Source organism: Phaenicophaeus curvirostris, chromosome 1, assembly GCF_032191515.1.
Source record: "Phaenicophaeus curvirostris isolate KB17595 chromosome 1, BPBGC_Pcur_1.0, whole genome shotgun sequence".
NCBI classification, from domain to species: Eukaryota; Metazoa; Chordata; class Aves; order Cuculiformes; family Cuculidae; genus Phaenicophaeus; species Phaenicophaeus curvirostris.
Genome location: NC_091392.1, coordinates 162,966,362 through 162,989,915, shown reverse-complemented (window position 1 = coordinate 162,989,915; position 23,554 = coordinate 162,966,362). Strand labels below are relative to the sequence as shown.

Here is a 23,554-nt window from a genome sequence, read left to right as displayed (position 1 = left end):
AGGTTCCGACCCAAACCATTCTATGATTCTTCCCCTGTGAGCCATGGGAAGAATCCTGTGTTGGTGCTCAGTATAGGTTATATCTTGGCTGCCCTGATGGCATTTTGAAAGACCCACAATAAAGGCAATCCCAGATCTGCAAGGCTCAGTTTAGAAAGGGTTCAGGGACAATGGAGACAGGATATGTTTGGTGGCCAGAGGAAGCAACGCCAGACATCAGTGACAGTTCTATAGAATAAATTCATTTCTTTTAGGAATTTGTGAAGGAACAAGTTTTAACATGTCTCACATATGAGGAAACAAAGAGGTTCTGCAATGTTTTCATTCAATGAGTGGTCACTTTTTTAAAAAGCCAAAGTACTGATCCCTTTGTTGATCTTTATGGTTGGCAATGCTACTTTCTGAGCTATTTCCCCTTAGAAGAAACACTGTACGATGGAGAAAACAGCACTTATCTCTAAAGCACTGTTTGTTTACAGATAATGTACAAAGCTTCACTTCCCCAAACTTGGAGTGAAAAAGATTATGCCACTTCTTTCCTCACAGCTCCAAATCTCTCCTCATCTCCTTTCTACACCAAAGTCACTCTTCCTAATAGCTTTTTCTTAGCAATTACCAATGCTTCTGTGGCTGTGTCTGCAACCCTCCTGCTGTTGTGTTCCCCCACTTTTCTAGCTGACTGTTGTCTCCCACATGCAATCAAACCAAAATGCAATGCAACCAGTGCCTTTGCTTTATCGAGTTCCAGTAAAACCTCTTTGGCCAGTGCTTTGCTCCTCTTACAGTCTTGTCCTGTGTTCTGGTTTTGGGTAGCACTCCTATGACTCCACTTGCCTCTTTGCATTTATATGGCTGTTGGCATCTTCTCCCAAGTAACAAGACACAGGGAAATGGCCTCAAGTTGTGCAGGGGAGGTTTAGGCTGGATATTACGATATATTACTCCCCTGAAAGGGTTATCAGGCACTGGAAGAGGCTGCCCAGGGAAGTGGTGCAGTCACCATCCCTGGAAGGATTTAAAAGACATGTAGATGAGGTGTTCAGAGACGTGGGCTAGTGGTGGGCTTGGCAGTTTTGCGTGTATAGTTGGACTCGATGATCTTAAAGGTCTTTTCCAACTTCAACAATCTGTGCTTCTGTGATTCCATATAGCTAATGGCCTCTCTACACTCATCATATATGGCAGCAATTATGTCCACTGACTTCATTATTCAGGTCAAAAGCCACAGAAGAGCAGAACAGATGATTCTGCTGGATCACTGACTTGTATCTTAGCATGAAGAAAAAGGACCCTGCTCTTTGCTTGACAGGAATTTTTCTTACTAGGTGAGATAGGACCTTATTTGTATATTTATGTCCATGTAGAGGAAAAAAGCCACCACTAGACGGATCTCAAAAGCTTCTAAGTTGACAGGAGTTGAAAACCACAAGAAGTCCCACTCAGCCAATACAACAGCTTCATCCTTCTTCTTCTCCCTTACTCCTCTAAAAGGACTACTCTCTGAAGAAAAAGACACTTGCTTAGTAGGGGAGGTATGGATTTGAACAGCACCATTCAATATTTACAGATATTGCAAACATCAGGCTTGCCAGGGTCTGATACGTAGCATGAAGAACTCAAACCACTCAACTGCAAGTTCCATGTGCTTTCTGCAAAGCAATCAGCCCATCAATCTTATTTATTGCTTAATCTTTGTCCTGAGTGTTTTGTTCTGAGAAGGAGCCATTCCTGTCCCAATTAAAACACTGAAGACAATATCTCTGATGTTTCTTTTCTGTTTTAATCAGGACAGGAAAGGCTCCTCCTCAGAACAAAGCCAGTCAGGACAAAGATTAAGCATCCCTACTCACAACTTGAAGGTGATGAAATCCTGCTCGCATTAAAGTCCTTGAGTGTTTTGACTAAGTAGGGCCTGGACTTCCACCAGAATCGGTAGGAAGTCCATGGGAAGCCATTGCTTTAAAAGGCAACAAACAAAGGACATGAGTCAGATCTTTGTTAACATCTAAGCCTGCCTGAGGCTGCATTGAACACTGATGGAAAAGTTGTGAGACAGCGGTCAGAAACCTAAACTGAGATACATGTTTTCACTGAAAAAGGCTCTGACAGGCATGGCACATGGTGACCTTCTCCTCCTGGAAAGCTTTGAGCAAGACAATCTCAGAGTAACATTGAAGTTCACCTGGAAAAATTATCTTCATACTAGTGAAGAAAAAGAGAAGTTGGCATGTCACCATGGATGGATGCTGACTGCTGCTGCAAGCCGCTCTGTGGTCACTGGAGTTTGGCTGAATTGTGACAGGCTTAAGAGGTAGGCCTGTGCAAACCTAATGAAGTTCAACAAGGCCAAGTGTAAGGTTGCCTGGGTCAGGGCAATCCCAAGCACTAACAGAGGCTGGGTGGAGAATTGACTGAGATCAGCCCTGAGGAGAAGAACTTTGGCCTGCTGGTAGATGAGAAGCTCCACAAGAGCCAGCAATGCGCACTTGCAGCTCAGAAAGCCACTCATATCCTGGGCTGCATCCAAAGAAGTGTGACCACCAGAGTAAGGGAGGGGATTCTGCCCTTCTACTCTGCTCTCGTGAAACCTCACCTGGAGCCCTGCATTCAGTTCTGGAGTTCTCAGCACGGGAAGGACATGGATCAGTTGGAGCAAGTCCAGAGGAGGCCATGGAGATGATCAGAAGGCTGGAGCACCTCCCCTGTGAGGTGCTGGAAGAGTTGCGGTTGTTTAGACCAGAGAAGAGAAGGTTGTGGGGAGACCCTATAGCAGTACTTAAAGGGAGGGACTCTTTATCAGGGAGTGCGAGTGATGAGTTGAGGGGGTATAGTTTCAAGCTGAAGGAGGGGAGATTTAGATGAGATATTAGGAGACATTTTTTCCTGTGAAGGTGGTGAGGCACTGGCACAAGTTGCCCAAAGAAGTCACAGAGGCCCCGTCCCTGGAGGTGTTCAAGGCCAGGTTTGATGGGGCTTTGAGCAACCTGACCTAGTGGAAGGTGTCCCTGCCTGTGGCAGAGGGATTGGAACTGGGTGATATTTAAGGTTCCTTTCAACCCAGACTGTTCTATGCTTCTGTGACACCAGCCCCACAGAAGCCCCTGATTTTTCCCTGCCTCTGTAGAGCCGTAAACCTGCATGTATGTAGGGCTGCAAGGAGAAATGCGTTGAGATGAGCAATCAGCGCTGTTGCTCAGTGATATTGATCAAGGAGCCCTTATCTGTTTTCACTTCTAAACACATAATGTATTCTGTTTTACTTGATAGTACAGAGGTTAAGGTGGGGATCAAAAGTTCCTGGGAAGTTCAATTAAGTCCTGCCCTGATTATATTTCCTTCCTGCACTGTGCAAACTCTTCCAAGACCCACACCTTCACTTTCAGAGCACACTGCAGGGAGCCCCAAGAGCAAACACAGAAATAGGACAAAGTGTGACAAAGAAAATAAATATTACTTAGAAAATACCAGAGCAAACAGCTTCCAGAAAAATTACATTTCTCGTGGCACACCCTGTCTTATGAATTCACACAACAAAACAGTTTAACTTTTGCCATAAATTGTAGCAAATATAGAAAATGCCAGTAGTTTTTAAAGGACGTCTCCCATAGTCATGTATTGAAGATTGATGTGACTTGACTTGTCAAAATCCTTGAATGCTGTATCTGCACACAGAGTTCTTCAGGGGAAAAAAACCCCAAAACACAGCTAAACCTGAGGAAGGTAGGAATCACCTGCCATATTGCATTCAGTTCTGGAGTTCTTAGCACAAGAAGGACATAGATCTGCTGGAGTGAGTCCAGAGGAGACCACAAAGTCTAAGAACAAGCTGACAGAGTTGTGCTTGTTCAGCCTGGAGAAGAGAAGGCTCCAGGGAGACCTTATAACAGCTTTCCTGTACTTAAAGGGGGCTACATGGAAGCTGTGGAGGGGCTCTTTATCAGGGAGTGCAGGGATACAATGAGGGCGAATGGTTTTAGGCTGAATGTGAGGGGATTTAGATGAGATATTAGGAAGACATTTTTTCCTATGAGGGTGGTGAGCAACAGCCACAGATTGCCCAGAGAAGTTGTGGATGCTCCATCCCTGGAAGTGTTCAAGGCCTGGTTGGATGACACTGAGCAACCTGATCCAGTGGAAGGTGCCCCTGCACATGGTAGGAAGGTTGGAACTGGATGATCTTTAAGGTCCCTTCCAACTCAAACCAGTCTATGACTCTATGATTACAGAAGACCTCACTCTGGGCAGATGTGTTGGGAAGTCTTTGGCAAAGGCAGATCAGCTCTTTATGCTGCCATTAGATTTCTCTTCTCTTCTCTTCTCTTCTCTTCTCTTCTCTTCTCTTCTCTTCTCTTCTCTTCTCTTCTCTTCTCTTCTCTTCTCTTCTCTTCTCTTCTCGTCTCGTCTCGTCTCGTCTCGTCTCGTCTCGTCTCGTCTCGTCTCGTCTTTCTCTTCTCGTCTCTTCTTTCTCATCTCTTCTTTCTCTTCTCGTCTCATCTCATCTTTCTCTTCTCGTCTCTTCTTTCTCATCTCTTCTTTCTCTTCTCGTCTCTTCTCGTCTCTTTCAGAAATGGATGCCCTGTTATTAGCAGATAAGGTTGTCCTACAGTCCAATGGGTATTGCAGTCCAAGGTTTTTATGATAGCCCATGTTATTTCCCCTCCAATTTACATCCGGGTATTCACTATTCTAAATATTTCTCGTTCTTTCACCTTTTTTTGTTTAAGGTGGGGTTGTTCCTTGTGGCAGTAGCATAGATCTATGACAAACTAAAGGTGAACACATCCTATTGAATTTCCTTCACCAGGGCAACTTTTCTTTTGGCCAACTCCACCTCTTCCTTTGAACTTCTCCTATTAAATAAGAGAGTCTCAACAGACTTATATTCAAATCACCTCTGACAGCAGGCAAAAGCCTGACTTCCATAAAATGATGTGAGACTTTGCCGTTAACTTAAGCAGGGCTGAGATTTAGCCTCATGCACATAGAAGTTTCTCTTGAGTGTTAGAGCCATTGCACATAGATTATCATAGAATCACCAGGTTGGAAAAGACCTATCGGATCATCGAGTCCAACCATTCCTATCAAATACTAAACCATGACCCTCAGCACCTCATCCACCCGTCCCTTAAACACCTCCAGGGAAGGTGATTCAACCACGTCCCTGGGCAGCCTGTTCCAGTGCTCAATGACCCTTTCCGTGAAAAATTTTTTCCTAATGTCCAGCCTGAATCTCCCCTGGCTGCTCAGGAAAATTAAGGGAGAGAGAGAGAAAAGACTGGAGATACAGACGGAGGAGCACTGACTGTTTTTCTAATGAAAAAAAAGAGATGTAAGATCTTTTTTATTCCCACTCCAATTTAATAACCCTGGCACAACCTCACAGTCCCAACAGTGCCCATCATATTCCCCCAACTTCACAGGACCTCAAATCACAGCTGATCCACCAGCTCTACTCTTCATATGCCCAGAGACAAATCTGTGCTCCTCTCCCATCTTGAGTACCACTTAACCAAATGGGGAACAGAGAAAGCACAAGGATTGGGGTACAGCAGACTGAAAAGATATGACTGGAAAATTGGAGTCAGCACAAAAGGAGCAGTAAGAATCCTTGAACTAATTTGCTACCTCTCAGAGGAAGTTTTCAGAAAGGCTGTGCTATTCTTAGCAGCCCAGGGCTTCCTCTGTGCCAACAGCTTTCTCTTCACCCACTCCGGCCATGGTCTTCTCATTCCATAACATGGACTATTTCCCATCTATAGGGTAGAAGGACATGGAGCTGTTGCAATCGGTCCAGAGGAGGGCCACAAAGATGATCAGAGGACTGGGGCACCTCTCATGTGAGGACAGGCTGAGAGTTGAGCGTGTTCTGCCTGCAGAAGAAAAGACTCCTGGGAGACCTTACAGCAGCCTCCCAGTACTTAAAGGTGCCTGCAGGAAAGATGTGGACAGACTTTTCAGTAGGCTTGTTGTGACAGGACAAGGAATAATGGTTTTAAACTAAGAGAGGGTAGACTTAGTTAGATATAAAGAAGAAATCTTTTTACAAGGAGGGTGATGAAACATGTTGTCCAGGGAGGTAGAGGAGGCCCCATCCCTTGTAACATTTAAGATCAAGTTGGATGGGGCTTTGAGCAACCCAATCCAGTGGGAGGTGTCCCTGCCCATGGCAGGGGAATTGGACTAGATGACCAGTAAAGGTCCCTTCTGAACGAAAGCATTGTATAATTCTATGATTCCATGATTCTTCTGCCAACTTCTTCAGGATTTCCTGACTACATGCTATCTCCATGACACTTTCTACAGAGCCAGTTAGGGAGCATTCTCCTTGTGGTGATATTATCTAAACACCGATCATTAATCATATTCATCTTCTTTGACACTGACTTCAGCTGCTTCTGGACGAAGGATGAAACAGGCTGGCAGCAACAAGAGGATTTATGACAACCACTGCTTTTACCAGAAGGAGATTGCCAAAAGGGGTTTCAAAGTACAATTTTCAGGATGATAATCCAAAACTTAGTCTTCCCACTCACTTTTTGTTTCCACTGATCCATAGAAGAGGAAGTGCAGACAGTTCTGTGGTTAGGGACAAGTCTATGGGATTTAAACCTTTGTTCCAATTTCCATTTGGTTTGGGTATAGTGTCCAGAAGTGGCAGGGAACTTTCTCTCCCACTGCTCAGACCGTGCAACACCATTAAAAAAAAGGCACCTCAGTAGAAGCAGATCTGTTGACAAGACATTTCTCTAGAGTGTCTGATATTTCACTTGCTCATTTTGTATCAGAGACACAGATCATCATTCCTTCACAATTTTTGCACATCTGCATCTGTCAGCTTTCATTCCCCAGGTTCAGCTTCACCATAATACATTTCACAATGTTCTGTAACCTGTCCTCAAGGGTATTTACGTCTCCAGAAAAGAAGAGTTGAACTTCTGCAAGTTTCTTCTGTCCCCATAGCTTTCTTCAATAGTGACTCACCAACATGTTCCAGATTTTCTCTCAGGGAATGCGAAAAGCCTCGGCAGAGCAGCTGACTCCTGCATACTTTCAATGGATGAGAAGCTAACCTGAGCCTGCAATGTGTGCCCGCAGCCCAGAAAGCCAACAGCATCCTGGGTTGCACCCAAAGAAGTTTGACCAGCAAGCTGAGGGAGGTGATTCTACTCCACTCTCATGAGACCTCTACCTGGAGTCCTGTGCTCATTTCTGGAGTCCTCAGTATGGGAAGGACATGAGAAGGAGTGGAGTGAGTCCAGAGGAAGCCACAAAGATGACCCAATGGCTGGAGCACCTCCCATACAGACAGGCTGAGAGAGTTGGAATTGCTCAGACTATTGAAGAGAAGGCTCTTGGGAGACCTTACGGCAGCCTTCCAGTACTGAAAACGGTCCTACAGGTAAGCTAGGGAGGGGCTCTTTATGAAGAAGTGTATAGATAGGATGAGGTGAACGTTTTTAAGCTGAAAAAGGGAAGATTTAGATGAAATATTAGGAAGAAATTTTGTCCAGTGAGGATGGTGAGGCACTGGCACAGGTTGCCCAAAGAAGTCATGGAGGCCTCATCCCTGGAGATGTTCAAAGCCAGGCTGGATGGGGCTTTGAACAACCTGATCCAGTGCAAAGTGTCTCTGCCCATGGCAGGGGGACTGGAACTGGATGATCTTTAAGGTGCCTTCCAACCCAAACTGTTCTATGCTTCTGTGACATCAGCCCCACAGAAGTTCAGGTAAAAAGTCCACACTAAGGATTTGTACATAGTGACCAGGAATGGTAGAAGCACTGTGCTCTGCAATTATGATGACAGCAATATCTGGCAAACAAAATCTGCAACCATGCAAACACTGATAAATGCATTCGCATGAGAGAAGCCCTGCTGGACATCATAGGACTATTTTCAGATGCTCTTGTACAAGAGTTGCTTTGTAAGCAAGTTATTTGCGCTTTAATCTTTCCAGGCTCAACTTTCAAATATAATGCCAAGCACTAATGGGGCTAAGAAAGGTCTCAACACAGGCAAGAAGTTCATTGTGTCCCCAGGTCACTAATTGCTGCTGCTTTGGTCACAGAAAGACTGTATAATATTCCATAGACTTGACTTCTCTCCTAACCATAAGCTTTGCAATATTTGCACATCCATCTGTGTTGGAGCACCATCAGATGCTTTTAAACTGAGAGATCTCATCTCTCCGGCCTGATAAGAGCACTGAATGTAACTGGATGAAAAGGTAATTGTAGCAAACACTGAAACTAGCTCCTCATTGCCCAGATGGGCTGGGAGGTGTGGCACCCCTGAGGACAGGTTTAGAAAGACTTTGACTCACTAGAGAGATCAACTAAAAGCAACAGGACAGAGTTCCCAGCGGGACATGGAGTGAGGAGAAATGCTAACGACAATTTTAGAGTGACGTATATCTGGGGGGCGTTGTGTGGGAATTAAATCAAAGAAAAGATTCCCAGGGAGAAGATGACAAAATGAATTACAGTGACCAGACTACTCAGGTAATGCCACAAAAGGTGAAAATATACTGGGATGTGTTCACAAAAGCTGAAATCTAACTACTCCGGTCTCCTCGGCACTGCCAACCCTCCATGGTGAAGTGGTGCTTGCTCTTCTGTGGTGCACATCAGGAGAAATGCAGCCAAACAGGAGACTCCAGAGTGGGACAGCCTGGACAGAAGAGCAACCACTACAGGCAAGAAAAACACCAGGCTGAGCATGATCCCAGTTTTTTACCCTGAAAAGTCTACTGTAGAGAGGATGACCTTGGCAAAGATCATTTAGGTTATATATTAGAGGAAATAAAGCTTTCTATTTATATGAGAGTTAAGTATGAGAACAGGATCTGTAGGGTAGCTTTATTGCAGATTTAACATAAAAAATAAACAGCTAATGAGCAGGATTATATAAGGCTTCCTGTGACAGTGAAAAAAACCAAATGGCTTGGAGTTGTTCATCCTGGAGAATAGGAGGCTCTGTGAAGACCTTACAGTGGCCTTTCAATACTTAAAGGGGGCCGCTAAATAAAGTTGAGGATGGAGTTTTTAGTGGGGCTTGTAGCAATAGGACAAGGGATAACAGTTTTAAACTAAAAGAAGGGAGATTCAGACTGGATATAAAGAAGAATTTTTTTTTACAGGGGCGGTGGTGAGGCACTGGAACAGGTTGCCCCAAGAGATTAGAAATGCCCCATCCCTGGAGGTGTTCAAGGCCAGAGGGATGGGGCTCTGAGCAACCTGATCTGGCTGAAGATGTCCCTATCCATGGCAGGAGGGTTGGAGTAGCTGACCTTTAAAGGGCCCTTCCCACTCAAACCATTCCATGTTTCTATAGTTCTTACACATCCTCTCTATTTCTAGGTGCCATGTCCTCCTTAAAAAAATGGTGAGATATATTTATGTAGGTGTCATTTTGTTTTAAAAACCTTCTGACACAAATAAAACTAGGTTAGAAGAATCACCTTTCCAGACTGTCAGTGCAGCTTAGGATAACAAACATGGGAACAGCTAGAAATTCAAACTTAGATCTTAATTCCTGAGCTCCCTAATTCTGCAAGACCCAATGATTTTAGCAGAAAAGTGTTGGCGCCCTACTCTGAACTGTGTCTTGCAAGCCAGCTCCTGATGTGGGTCTAGGACAACTCTTTGCAGCCAACTCGACACAGCCAGCTTTATACAGGACAACTCTCTGAGGGGACAATTCCATGTAAGGACAACTCTAACCCTAACCCTAAGCTTAAGCCTAAGCCTAACTCTAATGGCTTTTTGCAGAGAATTGTTCCTGCAGAAAGTCATCCCATGAAGAGTTGCCCCTTCCCATCCTGATGTACATTATATGCTCCAGGAGAGAAAAAACATAGTGCAAGACAATAAGAGTTAGATTGACCAAAAAAGCACATATGAATGCTTCTCATTTTAATCTCATCACTTTCTATGATATAATAGCTCCCTTCTTTCTGCAACAAAACCACCCTTTTGCTAGAACCAAATCTGAGGCTAGGCTGAAATTCACTCTTCATCTTCAGGAAATTCTGCGTACTAAGGGCATGATAGTTTGCCCTTTCCTGCAGAAGGCATGGGCTGGAATATAGAAAAGCTTCAAGCCCAAGTTCAGCAGCAAAACTGTTACACTATGAGAATAGGTGTTTGTACCAAGTGCTTTAAAACATCAGAAAGAAGTGAATTATGACAAGGGGAAATTTCCGACAGCCACAACTACAGAAAGAGTCCATTGTACAAGACATCCCTGCTTTCCCCAGGGTAACAACAGGTCTGGAAGCTGATGCAAAGCTCTCTAACATTGTTTTAACCTCTTGCAAGGCTTTGAGCAACCTGATCCAGTGGAAAGTGTGCCCGCCCATGGCAGGGGGTTGGAACTACATGAGCTTTAAGCTGCCTTCCAACTCAAATTATTCTATGATTCTACGATTCTATGAAAGGCAGACTGAAGGCAGAGATCCAGCAGCCATGCAGCAACAAGTGCTGCTGTGAATCTTGATTAGCTAAGAACCAGCAGGGATAGGGACTCAACCACCTCCCTGGGCAGCCTGTTCCAGTGCTCAATGACCCTTTTCATGAAATTTTTTTTTCTGATGTCCACCCTGAACCTCCCATGGCAGAGCTTGAGGCCATTCCCCCTTGTCCTGTCTCCTGTCACTTGGGAGAAGAGACCAGCTCCCTCCTCTCTACAACCTCCTCACAGGTAATTGTAGAGAGCAATAAGGTTTCCCCTCAGCCTCCTCTTCTCAAGGCTAAACAACCCCAGCTCCCTCAGCCACTCCTCGTAAGACTTGTTCTCCAGCCCCTTCACCAGCCTCGTTGTTCTTCTCTGGACAAGCTTCAGAGCCTCAACATCCTTCTTGTGGTGAGGGGCCCAGAACTGAACACAGGATTCGAGGAGCGGTCTCACCAGTGCCGAGTACAGAGGGAGAATAACCTCCCTGGACCTGCTGGCCACGCCGTTTCTGATACAAGCCAAGATGCCATTGGCCTTCTTGGCCACCTGGGCACACTGCTGGCTCATGTTCAGTTGGCTGTCAACCAACACTCCCAGGACCTTCTCCTCTGGGATGTGAGCATGTTTGCCAAGATAATTTATCCATAATCTGTTATTCATAATCTGAATAGCTTATTTGGGCCTCTCAGTACAAGAAAGTGCAGAAGTGTGTCCAGGGAAGGGCAACAAAGCTGGTGAAGGGTCTGAAGCACAAGGGTTATGAGGAGCGGCTGAAGGACCTAAGGTTGTTCAGTCTGGAGGAGGCTAAGCAGAAACCTCAGAGCTCTGTGCAGCTCCTGGAAAGGAGGTTGGAGCCAGATAAGTGTCGGTCTCTTCTCCCAAGTAACAAGTGATAAGATGAGACGAAATGGCCTCAAGTTGTGATTAGGTAGTTCTAGATTGGATATCTAGAAAAATTTCTTTACTGAAAGAGTGGTGAAGCCCTGGAAGAGGCTGTCCAGGGCAGTGATGGAGTCACCATCCCAGGAGGGTTCAAAAACTTGAAGCCGTGACACTCTGGGAGCTGGTTTAGTGGGCACAGTGGTGTTGGGCTGATGGTTGGACTGGATGATATTGGTGTATTTTTCCAGTCTTAATGATTCTATGATTCTATGATCTGTCTACACAGCCCTTACATCTTCAAGGCCTGACTCTGGCTCTCCTGGTGAACTTGAGCAACTCCGTAATACTTGCCTCAGTTTTCCCACCTATCACACTACTCTCAGCTGAAACTGCAGTTAAACCTCATGCTTGTGAAATGCTTTTCAAGTGGTACTATTCCATTCCTTTATTTTGCGTATTCCTATAATGAAAGCGAAAAAGTTTATCTGCCCACTGGTGCACTTCAAGGACAAAACCCAAAATCTTGCTGAGAAAACTGAACCTTAACACTGAATTTTCAAGTGAGGGCTAAAATATATTACAGAATGCTACTGAGGGCTTTATCTAAACATTAATCGCTAAATAGAGTTATGCAGAACAGGGCCTTCTGGCACGGTACACTGTGTTTAATGTTGCATGAATTTACACAGTAGCTGTTCTGAGCGGTGAGGAAGGCAGTGATGCAGAGCACCGTCTCCTATGAAAATGATTCTTGTGGGATGATTAGTGGAAGCGTAAACAAAAGTTCAAAAACAGCACAATGTATCCAAAATCCAACAGTTACTCAAACAGCAGCACAGCAGAAGGCTCTCAGTGCTCCAGAGAGAGCAGATGCGGTGCAGCCGTAAGTTCAGTTTGGAGCTCAGTTGTACACACTGTACAGTACTGTTTGAGAACAAAACCACTCTGTTTTCTGTTTATAGGAAGAAGGCAGGGCTATTCTCAACTGCCAGCTAATCCTCAAATGTACACACATGAAACTGGTCCATCTTCTGATGAGGGATCAAGTTCTAGATGTATTGGGCTGCCCACATAACGATGGATTGTTGATACAAAAGAGATATTCACATGGAATTAAGAAAAGTGGCAAGAACAGCCTTTTCACTCACCGTGGTCTCCTGAAAGCAAAACCATACTGCTGGCAAGCAAGGCCAACTGTTGGCGTGTAGACGATGGGCATGAATCTTTCGATGTCAGAGGTCAGCACTCGATAAAACAGCTTCTCGTTCCTGTCTTGCAATGTCATAAGAACAATATACCTTAAAAGTGAAATAAAACAGATATACTCAGTATTTATGGATTTTGACAGGCTCATAAAATGCAGTAGTTGACTCACTCAGGATGTACTCAGTTCTCCCAAGCCTGACACTTCTCAGTGCCACATCGTGAGCAGATACTTGGAGTAAGTTTCCCAGAAGACCTGACCTGCTCCACCACCCTCAGCAGCAGCTTAAAAAGACTCAGTAGTGCTGGAAGTCAGACACCTGCCTAACCTCAGGATTTTGGAATTTGCATTAAAAACAAATGCAATGGAAAAGATCAAAAGTGACTTCAGGGCTATCTTGGACAGAGAGGGACATGATCTTTATTAATCAAATCTATTATGCAATCTATAAGATTAAATTTGCATATATGCAGAAACTAATAGGCAAATTTCAAAGCATTGCACTTCATAGAATGATAGAATAGTAGAATAGTTCGGGTTGGAAGGACCTTAAAGATCATCCAGTTCAAACATCCTGCCATGAGCAGGGACACCTTTCACTGGATCAGGTTGCTCAAAGCCTGGCTTTGAACACCTCCAGAGACTGGGCATTCATGACTTCTCTGGGCAACATATTCTAGTGCCTCCACATCCTCAGAGTAAAAAATTTCATCTTCATATCTCATTTAAATCTAGTGTCTTCCAGCTTAAAACTATATCCCTTGTTCTATCCCTATACTCTCTGATAAAGAGCACCTCCTCAGCTTAAAGTACTAGAAGGCTGCTATAAGGTCTCCTTTCAAAAATATTTCCACAAAACCTCTCTCTCCATTGTTCCCCAGCCTCAATTACCTAATTACTCTTAAATTTCATATTTGAAAAAAACCCAAACCTGGATGAAATATTAATTTTGAAAATTAAAATGTTAAATCAAGTTTGTATTCTTAGTGTTGTCCAGAATTACACATGCATCACCAGGTTTGTTTCATCACTTTGTGACTTTGAATAAGCTACATTTGTGCCAAGATTTTCCTTTCTTGGAAATGTTTCAGTAGGTAAGATTGAATTCGTCAAATTGAAGCCAGAAAAATGAAAAACTCAAAAAGTAAAGAGAGATTGCCAGTTATTTCCTGTCTGAGAAACTTGGATGACCATAACTAACAGGTTGCCCAGACAAGTTGTGGATGCCCCATCCCTGGAGGTGTTCAAGGCCAGGTTGGATACGGCTTTGAGCAACCTGATCCAGTGGAAGGTGTCCCTGCCTGCATCAGGGGATTAGAACTGGATGGTCTTTAAGGTCGCTTCCAACCCAAACCATTTTATGATTCTATGATTCTATAATAACGATGAACTCTCTTTTGTGTTCTGTGCCCAGTCATGCAGTGTGGCTTCAAAAAGGGGTGACACGCTGCCCATAAGATACAATTTGCAAGATCGACACATGAATTTGTGACACTGAAAACCCAGCGCAATGTAATTGCTCTACAGGGGAAGAGTCCTGCTCTCTCAGTCCTCAGATCAGTAATGACTGAGACGGACAGAGATGTAAACCCTACCATCTATTGTGACACCAGCTAAACACCTCCTTTCATTAATAATCCTGATGAACAACAGTAGATGCAATGCAAGCTCAGGAAAAGGAAGATTAGTGATTACACATCATTGCTTCTCTTTTATATTTTTTTTCCTACCAGTTGGCAGGTTCTTTCTGTTTTTCCAGTCAGTATTTTAGTGAATGTGTTGATGAGAGAAGAAGTCTTATGAGGATCAACTGATGGAACTGGTATTGTTTAGACTGAAGAAGAGGAGGCTGAGGGGAGACATCGCTCTCTACAGCTCCCTAATAGGAGCTTTTAGTGAGGTGGATGTCGGTCTTTTTTCCCAAGTAACAAGTGATAGGATGAGAGGAAATGTCCTCAAGTTGCATCAGGGGAGGTTTAGATTGGATATTTTGAAATATTTCTTTACTCAAAGAGTGGTGAAGCATTGGAAGAGGCTGTCCAGAGCAGTGGCGGAATCATCATCCCTGAAGGTATTCAAAAATGAGTAGATGGGGCACTTTGGGATATGATTTAGTAGACATGGTGGTGTTTGGCTGTTGTGATCACTCTACCCACAGTGCTCCAGGGCAAGGACAGTCTTTTCACTGCTTGCACACAAAGTACAGGGAATTAACAGCAGAATGCCATAGCCTTCCAGAACATGGTGGCAGAAGAAAGCAGTATCAGTGCTAATTTGGAACTGTGATGGCACATGAACTGAGGTGACAGTGCACAGGCCAGAATTAACACTCCTGATGCTGGAGAATATGGATGGTTGTGAAAAAGCGACTCTGAAGAAAATCTGTGTGCCTTGAAGTAGGATCCTCAGGTCTTCCCAAAGGCTTTAAAGAATTGGAAATAAAGGGTGAAGAAGGAGGAAATAAGATGGTTTTTACGTACTTGTCTAGATCGTTAGATTTGTTCTCATAGTTTTTCATAACACGGAGGACTTGAACATCTTGGCTCAAGAAGCAAGGAGGAAGGAGACCATGAATTCCCAGCTGCAGCCTCTCTTGAAGGGTAAAAGCCATTCCCTGGGAAGAAAAGAGGAAGGCATGTTGAAATGGCAGGATATGCACTATCAGATAGGATACCAAAAGGAAAGCAAGCACCAGCATGCGGCCCTGGAGGCCCTGGAGGAAGTTCTTGGCTGCAGAGAGTGTGGACAAGGACCACCCAGACGCTACAGCTTCTGGATTAGAAGTCCTTTGCACCAGCACAGCTTTGATGATTCACAGTCTTCCATCATTTAAATCTGGTTGGTCTCCACAGTGTATATAAACTTACAGTGTACACATGCTTATAGTTTCTTTCACTTTATGCTCTTACATTCCTTACATAGCTCACACCTACAGGGCCTTCCGGTGGCCCTCCGGAAAGCCCAGCTCTCACAATACTTTTCAAATCACATACAGGTTTAGGTTTAGTTACTGAATTGTACACCCAACACATCAACTCATCATAGCACATCCAACTCCTCAGCTTCAGTTACTTCCTAGTTTTCCACCAGATACAATATGTATTAGTGGCACATTACCAGCACAGAAACCAGATTTGACTTGTAGGATGCTTTCTCAATTCCAAATCTCTTATGTTTATCCAAGAAGCACATAGAATGGCACAAGACTTATTAAGTAGCTGACACTGGTCTGCACCTGAAGCTCGAACGTGAGCAAATGTGGGATATTCCTGCTCTTACAGGACAACTTCATCCTTCCTGGGTAGAAGATGGAGCATGTTCTGCTCCCATGCATGCAGGGGCTGACGCACCAGACAGCCAGCAGCAGCCTGCACTGGACTCGATGCGATGGACAGGAATGGTGAATGCATTCTGCAGTCTGGGAAGAAGATTATAATAGGCCTTAGTCCTTAATTAATAAGATTTCTGCTACACTGATAGCAGATTAGACAGCAGGATAGAATGAAACATTTTCAGAAGCATCTAGGGAGCTTAAATCCTAATGAAAACTCTACACATAATGAACCAACTGATTCAGATCTTAATGAATAACTGGCAGTAAAATATTAAAAATCAGTAATTATTGCACCATATCTACTCAAGCACTCAGACAAATGCTTGAAAACATCTTAATGAGTAGCTTTATGACTATGTAGCTGTCAAATTGCTATTTTATTCCATGGATTTAGGGTTTCTCTATGACAAATAATTTTTAGTAATATGGCATAAGAAAAAGCTGAGGACATATCTCGATGAACTTGGTTTTGGCAGCCTTCCCTCACCTCCTGCTGCTTGTTCCTGTCCCAGTGCCATCCCAACAGTTGTGCCAGCACAAGCATGTGTGCAGTCACATGGTGAATTAGCGAGAGGAAGCACCTCGATTAAAAATAACCAGGTCATTTGAGCTCAGGGCAGCTCCCCTGGCTGCTGATCCACCACAGACAGCTCTACAGATGCTGGTAAGCCTGGGAACTGCCACTGAGGACATACAGCCATGGGAATAGACCACTGCAAAAGCCACTCACTTGACAGAGGTGAGGCTGCTGGTGTAAAGGTTTGTCAAACTATTAGTGATACCAAGGAATCTGTAAAAGGATAGAAGGAAGGACTGAAACCGATTCTCTCATTTGCCAGATCCATGTTTTGTACACAGTGTGACACCTCTTTTATTAAGTATTCAAGGCCAGGTTGGATAAAGCTTTGAGCAACGTGACCCAGTGGAAGGTGTCCCTGCCCATGGCAGGGGGTTTGGAATCAGATGGGCTTTAAAGTCCCTTCCAACCTAAACCATTCTATGGTTCTATGATTCTACGATTACTAAATTGCGTGCTAGTGCAAATTAAAAAGAATAAAAGTCTACATATATTGTAGAAAAGATATTCAGGACATTCAACAAGAAAACAGTCTTTATCCTGCAAGCATTTTCATAGTTCTTTTCTCTTCCTTATCAGGGTAAAGCCAGGTACTTCCCCAGTCTTTGATGCAAGAACATAGCAGAGAGAAGTCATTCGTCTTCCAGCCAGCAGACAAAGAGTCAGCAGTTGCCTGGGAAGCAGGAGGTCAAGGTTTGCTGTCAAACCCTGAAAAAGCATCAAGGTCTCTGTGCTCATTGGTAAATGTTGTATCCAGGACATGGCTGGTTCTCTGAAGTGCCTGGAATTTCTGACCTAAATTTCCTTCCTGGACCTGAGAAGCCTACCCCCAAAATGAGTTTCATAGCGGAACTGGTATGTTCCCACAAGATAAAGTTTGAGTTTCTGTGAGTCACCAGTTCCGAATTTAAAAAAAAACCAACATATTCTCATCAGAAAACTTGTAACCATCTGTATTCTTCAGGCTGGAGACTTCTGAAACACTGGATTAAGAACAACACTGGGCATCAGCTCTCTGTCACTATTTGGCTTTACACTGACAATATTGCATTGTGGCTGGGAAGATACAGCTACTGTGAAGGTCAATGTTTATCTGCAATGAATGGAAAATAAAAGATACGGTTTCAAACAATTTACTTCCTGTACCATAGAAGACAGATCACAGGAGACAGAAGTATTTGGCACTAAATACTCAGCTTGCTTGTCCACCGTGAGTCACATCACAGCTTGGCTGAGCAGCATCTCAGACCTGCTCACCCCATACAACAGCAAATAAAAGAACCACTGGCGGTTACTCTTCTAAAGGAGAAAGGGAGAGAAAAGGCAGAAATGCAGCATCCCTGGCATTTTTGCCCCAACCACTAAAAACCTTCTTGAATTATTTTTTTCAACAGGAAAAAAGGTCTTTCAGTTATTTTCTCCTCATTAAAATAGGAAAAAGCATCAATATCACACTTACTAGGGAGTGCATTGACAGGATGAGGGGAATGGTTTTAAGCTGAAAGAGGGAAGATTTAGATAAGATATTAGAAAAAAAAAATTGGTGAGGAGGCACTGACTGGCATTGGTTGCCCAGACAAATTGTGGATGCCCCATCCCTAAATGTGTTCAAAGCCAGGTTGGATGAGGCTTTGAGCAACCTGATCCAGTGGGAGTTGTCTCTGCCTATGACAAAGTGGGTGGAAGTGGATGGGCTCCAATGTCCCTTCCAATCCAAACTGTTCTATGATTCTGTGATTCTATGACATCCAATACAAGAAAAAAAAAAAACCCAGAACTGTATTTCAGCTCACTTCTAGTCACAATAATTCTATGACACCTCACAGAAGCAGCTGTCTACATGGCCACTAGTAACCCCAATTTTTACTTGCTAGTGGGATGGGCTCTGCCTAAATCACATCTATAACCCAGTATGGCCTGGAGCATCCAGCTTCTCTTCACCCAGGGGCAGTATCAGAGACAGGATGGGATTACAGCTGCTATGAAGGTGAAACACTATACCTGGGGACTTGCCTTTCAGTCCCGCTGCATTTTTTTTCTCCTTTTAGGAGGGACTCACCAGGTGGAAAAATGTTCAGCGGTGTGCTTTTCCCAAGTAACAAGCAATAGGATGAGAGGAAACGCCTCAAGTTGCACCAGGGGAGTTTTAGATTGGATAGCAGGAGAATTTCTTTACTGAAAGAGTGGTGAAGCACTAGAAGAGGCTACCCAGGGAAGTGGTGGAGTCCCCATCCCTGAGGTATTCAAAGCACTTGTGGCCATGGGACTACGAGACATGGTTTAGTAGGCACAGTGGTGTTGGACTGATGGTTGGACTTGATGATTTTAGATATCTTTTCCTACCTTAATGATTCTATAATTCGATGATTCTATGAAACCTCTTGAAGTGGTATTGGGAATTAAGACTGAAAACAGTCAAAAGGGAGCATGGTATTGTAGAGTAGTTTGTCTGTGTAACTTGGGCTGGGAGTGATATGCATGCACGTTGGCCACAACTCTGCTTGGTGCTTATATTCAGGCTAGTTGACATCTGCACAGTGCCAGGAGTCTGGTTGTCTCCAGTGCCTACCTATTGTTTCAAGACATGGCAAACTCAAGACTTGGGACTTGATTTTTCAGCAATTTGAGATCTATGCACATAGACACATGTGTTTGGATTGTGAGAACAGATTAAACTGTTTGTTTAAACACAATCAAAGTCGTGCTGTTAACAGGGTGAGTATGGTCAGACTAGCATACTGTCATCTCTAGCTCACTGTGCTTTTGCAATAATCATACCCAAACCAGCTACTGGAGTGACTGCAACCACACGTGATGTGGAACCTGCTGCCTTCACAACCAGTTAAATCTCCAAAACACTTTTAAGCACAAAGCTGGTCCACCACACAGTGGCTCTGCATCAGGGCTGGAAGCAGAGAAGAAATTGCCTGGTCTGGCTTTGAAGGCTGTTCTCTGAAGTTTCTCGGAAGGTCTAGGAGCAGAACCCCTGGGTGAAGTGGTTATATTCACTGAAACAGCACAGCGTGAAATGAATTTGGAAACACATTCTGCCCTAGATGAAAAGCTGGAATTCAGTGATGTATTGCTATGTTTAAGATTAAAGCTTTTAGGCTTGGATTGGTTTTTTTTAAGACTGCCTGAAAGCTATATTGTACCACTCTTTTTTTCCGGTCTTTAAAGGTCTAATGATTAGATGGTGAAGCCACAGCCCTGCAGAGCTAAAGCCAGGTGCTCCAATTCATTTTTAAATGTGTGGGAAATGAGTTGTCATGGAGAGGGCAAAGGCTATGTCACTACCCAAAAAACAAAGGCAAAAATATCAGCTGACCACAAGGCTTCATGCTATGTAGGAGCTAAGCAAGAGGGGGTTGTTGCAAACAATCCTAAGTTCTTCTGTTTTCTTATCTTTGACAGCACCAAGTCTGCTATGTGGCAGCTCCCTCTTTGCAGCTCAAGCCCACAAAAGCCACTTATTTCAGGAACCGAAGGGTGAAGCCAGTTCACAGATGACAATTAGTTTTACCACTGCCTGCGCTCTTCAGCAGTGAGAAGGGGTTGTTTCACTCAAGGACAGATGAAAACAAGAGGGATGCACGAATGGCTCAGCCTTATAACTTACTCAGTATAGATCACTTCTGCAGCAGGGAGCAAAGACGCAAAATGTAGTTCCTGGTTTATCAGGAAACTGTTGTTAAGGCAGCGGGGGCTGAATTAGGCCTTACCTAGTGTCAAACATACAGAATCTACTCCAACTCAGACCATCTCCCGCTGCTTAGCATATTCTGGGAGGAAAACCTTGGCTCACTGCATAGAACCATGGAATCATTAAGGTTGGAAAATACTCCTAAGATCATTCAATGCAACTATCAGCCTAACACCACCATGCCTACTAAGCCATGTCCAGCAGTGCCAGATCCACACATTTTTTGAACCCCTCTGGGGATAGTGACTCCACTACTTCCCTGGGCAACCTCTTCTAGGGCATCACCACTTTCGGTAAAGAAATTTTTCCCAATATCCAATCTAAATCTCCCCTAATGCAGCTTGAGAATGTTTTCTCTTGTCTTTCCATCTCCCTTTGCTCTCGTGTGTGGGAGGGCTGTGTGGTGGCTGGGATGGCCAGACCAAGGGGTTCATGCAGCTTGTACAGTCCCGGGCCATTGCTCTCCATGACACCCTTCACAAGACTCCTTCTCAGCAACTTATACTTCTCTTGCTGGCATGGATGGACTGCCAGAGGTCCTGTCCTGTGCTTTATCCCACCCTATTAAAGCTGTATTGAAAATATTTTAGAGTCATAGAATCATAGAACAATTAAGGTTGGAAAAGACCTCTAAGATCATCAAATCCAACTGTTGGTCGAACACCACTGTGCCTACTACACCATGTCACAAAATACCATGACTACATGTTTTTTGAACACCTCCAGGGCTGGGGATTCCATCACTTCCCCAGACAGCCTCTTCCAGTGCTTCACCACACTTTCAGTAAAGAATTTTTTCCTAATATCCAATCTAAACCTCCCCTGAAGCAGCTTGAGTCCACCTCCTCTCATCCTATCACTTGTTACTTGGGAGAAAGGACCAGCGTCTGCCTCACCACAAACCGCTTTCAGAGAGCTTCTCTCAGTCTCCTTTTCTCCAGACTAAACAACTCCAGGTCCCTCAGCCACTCCCCATAACCCCTGTGCTCCAGACCCTTCCTTAGCTCTGTTCCCCATTCCAGATGCATTCCAGACCCTCAATGTCCTTCTTGTACTAAGGGTCCCAAAACCAAACACAGGATTCGAGGTGCAGCCTCAGAGGCAGTGAATACAGGGATATTTACATAAGAAGAGGGAAGGAAGCACACTGGAGGGGCAATCCTTTATTTTCTCATTTTAAATGTCTTGTACTTTTTTATTGCCTTTAATTTATATGAGTGCATGCATGAGTGCTTGTTAAAAACCCACAGCAATGATGCCTTGCAGAAGATGTCATTCAATGCGTCTTCTCTGAAACCTGGAAAGATTCCCCACTATGCTTTCTCAGCAGTTACTGCTGGGCAAACCTTTTGCTGTCTGTGACTTACAAACTCTTAATTGAATCATAGAATCACAGAATCATAGCATGGTTTGGGATGGAAAGGATCTCAGGCATCACCCAGTTCCAACACCTCTGCCATGGGCAGGGACACCATCCACTGGATCAGGTTGCTCAAAGCCCCACCTAGCCTGGCCCTGAACATCTCAACGGATGGGACAAACACCTCCAGGGATAGGGTTCTTCTCTTCTTCTGGGGTCAAAGTCACTGGTAGAACAATCCTCCACTCTTGGCCACTCCCTTTGTTGCAAAGTGATATAATAATGAATTTCTAGTCCTTTCATATCATTCTTTACTCTCCCACAGAGACTGAGAATGCTAAAAAAGCCCTCCAAGACATACTTAATTATGTAATTAAACTTGATGTTTGTTTCAGTTCCTGAGGAACACTGTGTTTGTACAGGCAAACAATGGAGTCAAAGATTGTGCCCAGATGAGCTCAAAACACGAAACACGTACTAATGCCTCTTTATGTAGGCATTTTAGGCTAGACATTAGGAAGAATTTCTTTATCATGAGAGTGGTGAGACACTGGAACAGGTTGCCAAGGGAAGTTGTGGATGCCCCATCCCTGGAGGTGTTCAAGGCCAGGTTGGATGGGGTCTTGGGTAACCTGACCTAGTGGAATGTCCCTGCCCATGGCAGGGGGCTTGGAAATAGATGATCTTTAAGGACCCTTCCAACCCTAACTATTCTATGATTCTATGACTCTGTATATAACAAAATACTTGGTAGCAAACCGTAATGAGGACATCAGGGATGGGGCATCCATGACTTCTCTAGGCAATCTGTGCCAGTGCCTCATCACCCCCACAGGAAAAAAATTCTTCCTGATGTCTCATCTAAACATCCCATCTTTCAGCTTAAAACCTTGTCCTATCATTGCTTTCCCTTATAAAGAGCCCCTTCCCAGCTTTCCTGTAGGCCCCCTTCAAATAGTGAGAGGCTGATATAAAGTCTCCCTGCAGCCTTTATTCCTGCTTTCAGCCTTCCAATGACTCAGGTTTTTGCTACAGCCAAAGGCGTGGGCAGATTCCTGAGGTGAACCCCAAATTGCCAGCACCCTATCAAAAATATCCTCCATCCCTGGAGGTGTTCAAGGCCAGGTCGGATGAGGCTTTGATCAACCTGATCCAGTGGAAGGTGTCGCTGTTCATGACAGGGAGTTTGGAACTGGGTGATCTTTAAGGTCTCTTCAACGCAAACCATCCTATGATTCCACAATCCTGGTACATAGATCCCAGTGGACTGGCTCTCCCGACTCCCAGGAGAATGAAGACATCCTGGTGTCTTTGCTGCACAATTCTCAGCATCCTTGTGTAATTCCACGTTTCACACCTACCACACTACCACACCTTTTTATGCAAGATAGGGAGTGAGATGAGCTAGTTTGGGACAGAAACGAGAAGCTTGTAGTCCACACAGATATCTGGCTGGGGGATGCTATTCCTTCACCTCAGGGGGAGGGGGAGCAGCACAAAATCAGTTTCTGCAGGAGTTCTGCCAGCTCAAAAACCAGTATTTCTCACTGAGCGTGGCAGTTCCTGTGATGCTGTAGACACACATTTCTCCCAGATATGATGTTTCCTGTAGACAGGGAGAATTCAGTATAATTTACAATGCTTGCATTCCTAAGTCTGGGAAAACTGGCTCTCATTCTCAATTTGGACAAGGAAATACGTCTGAAAACAAAGATCAAGGCGATTTTAAGGTTTAAATGTGATTCAAAATATTAAGAGAATAGAGTTCTAAAAGCCAGTTTTACAATGTCTGGAAACTTCTCCCATGCCATGTGAATCATGGTTGCATATAATTTGGGTTCAGTGCTATAGAGAGCACTAAATTCTTTTTGAACTTTCAGTAAATTACCTAAAATGAGGCTCGTGCGCTTATTGCTTGCACACCAGCTGCACCACACCGTGGGCTGAGAGGATAAGAGTCTCTCTGCAATTCTTACCTCATTTCCTATTGCCACTCCAGCACTCTGAATGTAGGCTGGAGCTGGATTAGAGTTCGTGGA

At 44.2% G+C, this 23,554-nt stretch overlaps 1 protein-coding gene across 2 annotated transcripts in view; it reads right to left on the bottom strand.

Annotated features, from left to right (window-relative positions):
- The window catches only part of ME3 (malic enzyme 3), a 123,732-nt gene that overhangs the window by 38,090 nt on the left and 62,088 nt on the right, over positions 1-23,554 (bottom strand). For both annotated transcript variants that reach the window (XM_069879842.1, XM_069879850.1), the window contains exons 2-3: positions 15,022-15,155; positions 12,486-12,635 (exon numbers count right to left, since the gene is read on the bottom strand). In XM_069879842.1, coding sequence (XP_069735943.1) covers positions 12,486-12,635; positions 15,022-15,155 — 284 coding nt within the window. The remainder of the gene's footprint in view (positions 1-12,485; positions 12,636-15,021; positions 15,156-23,554) is intronic.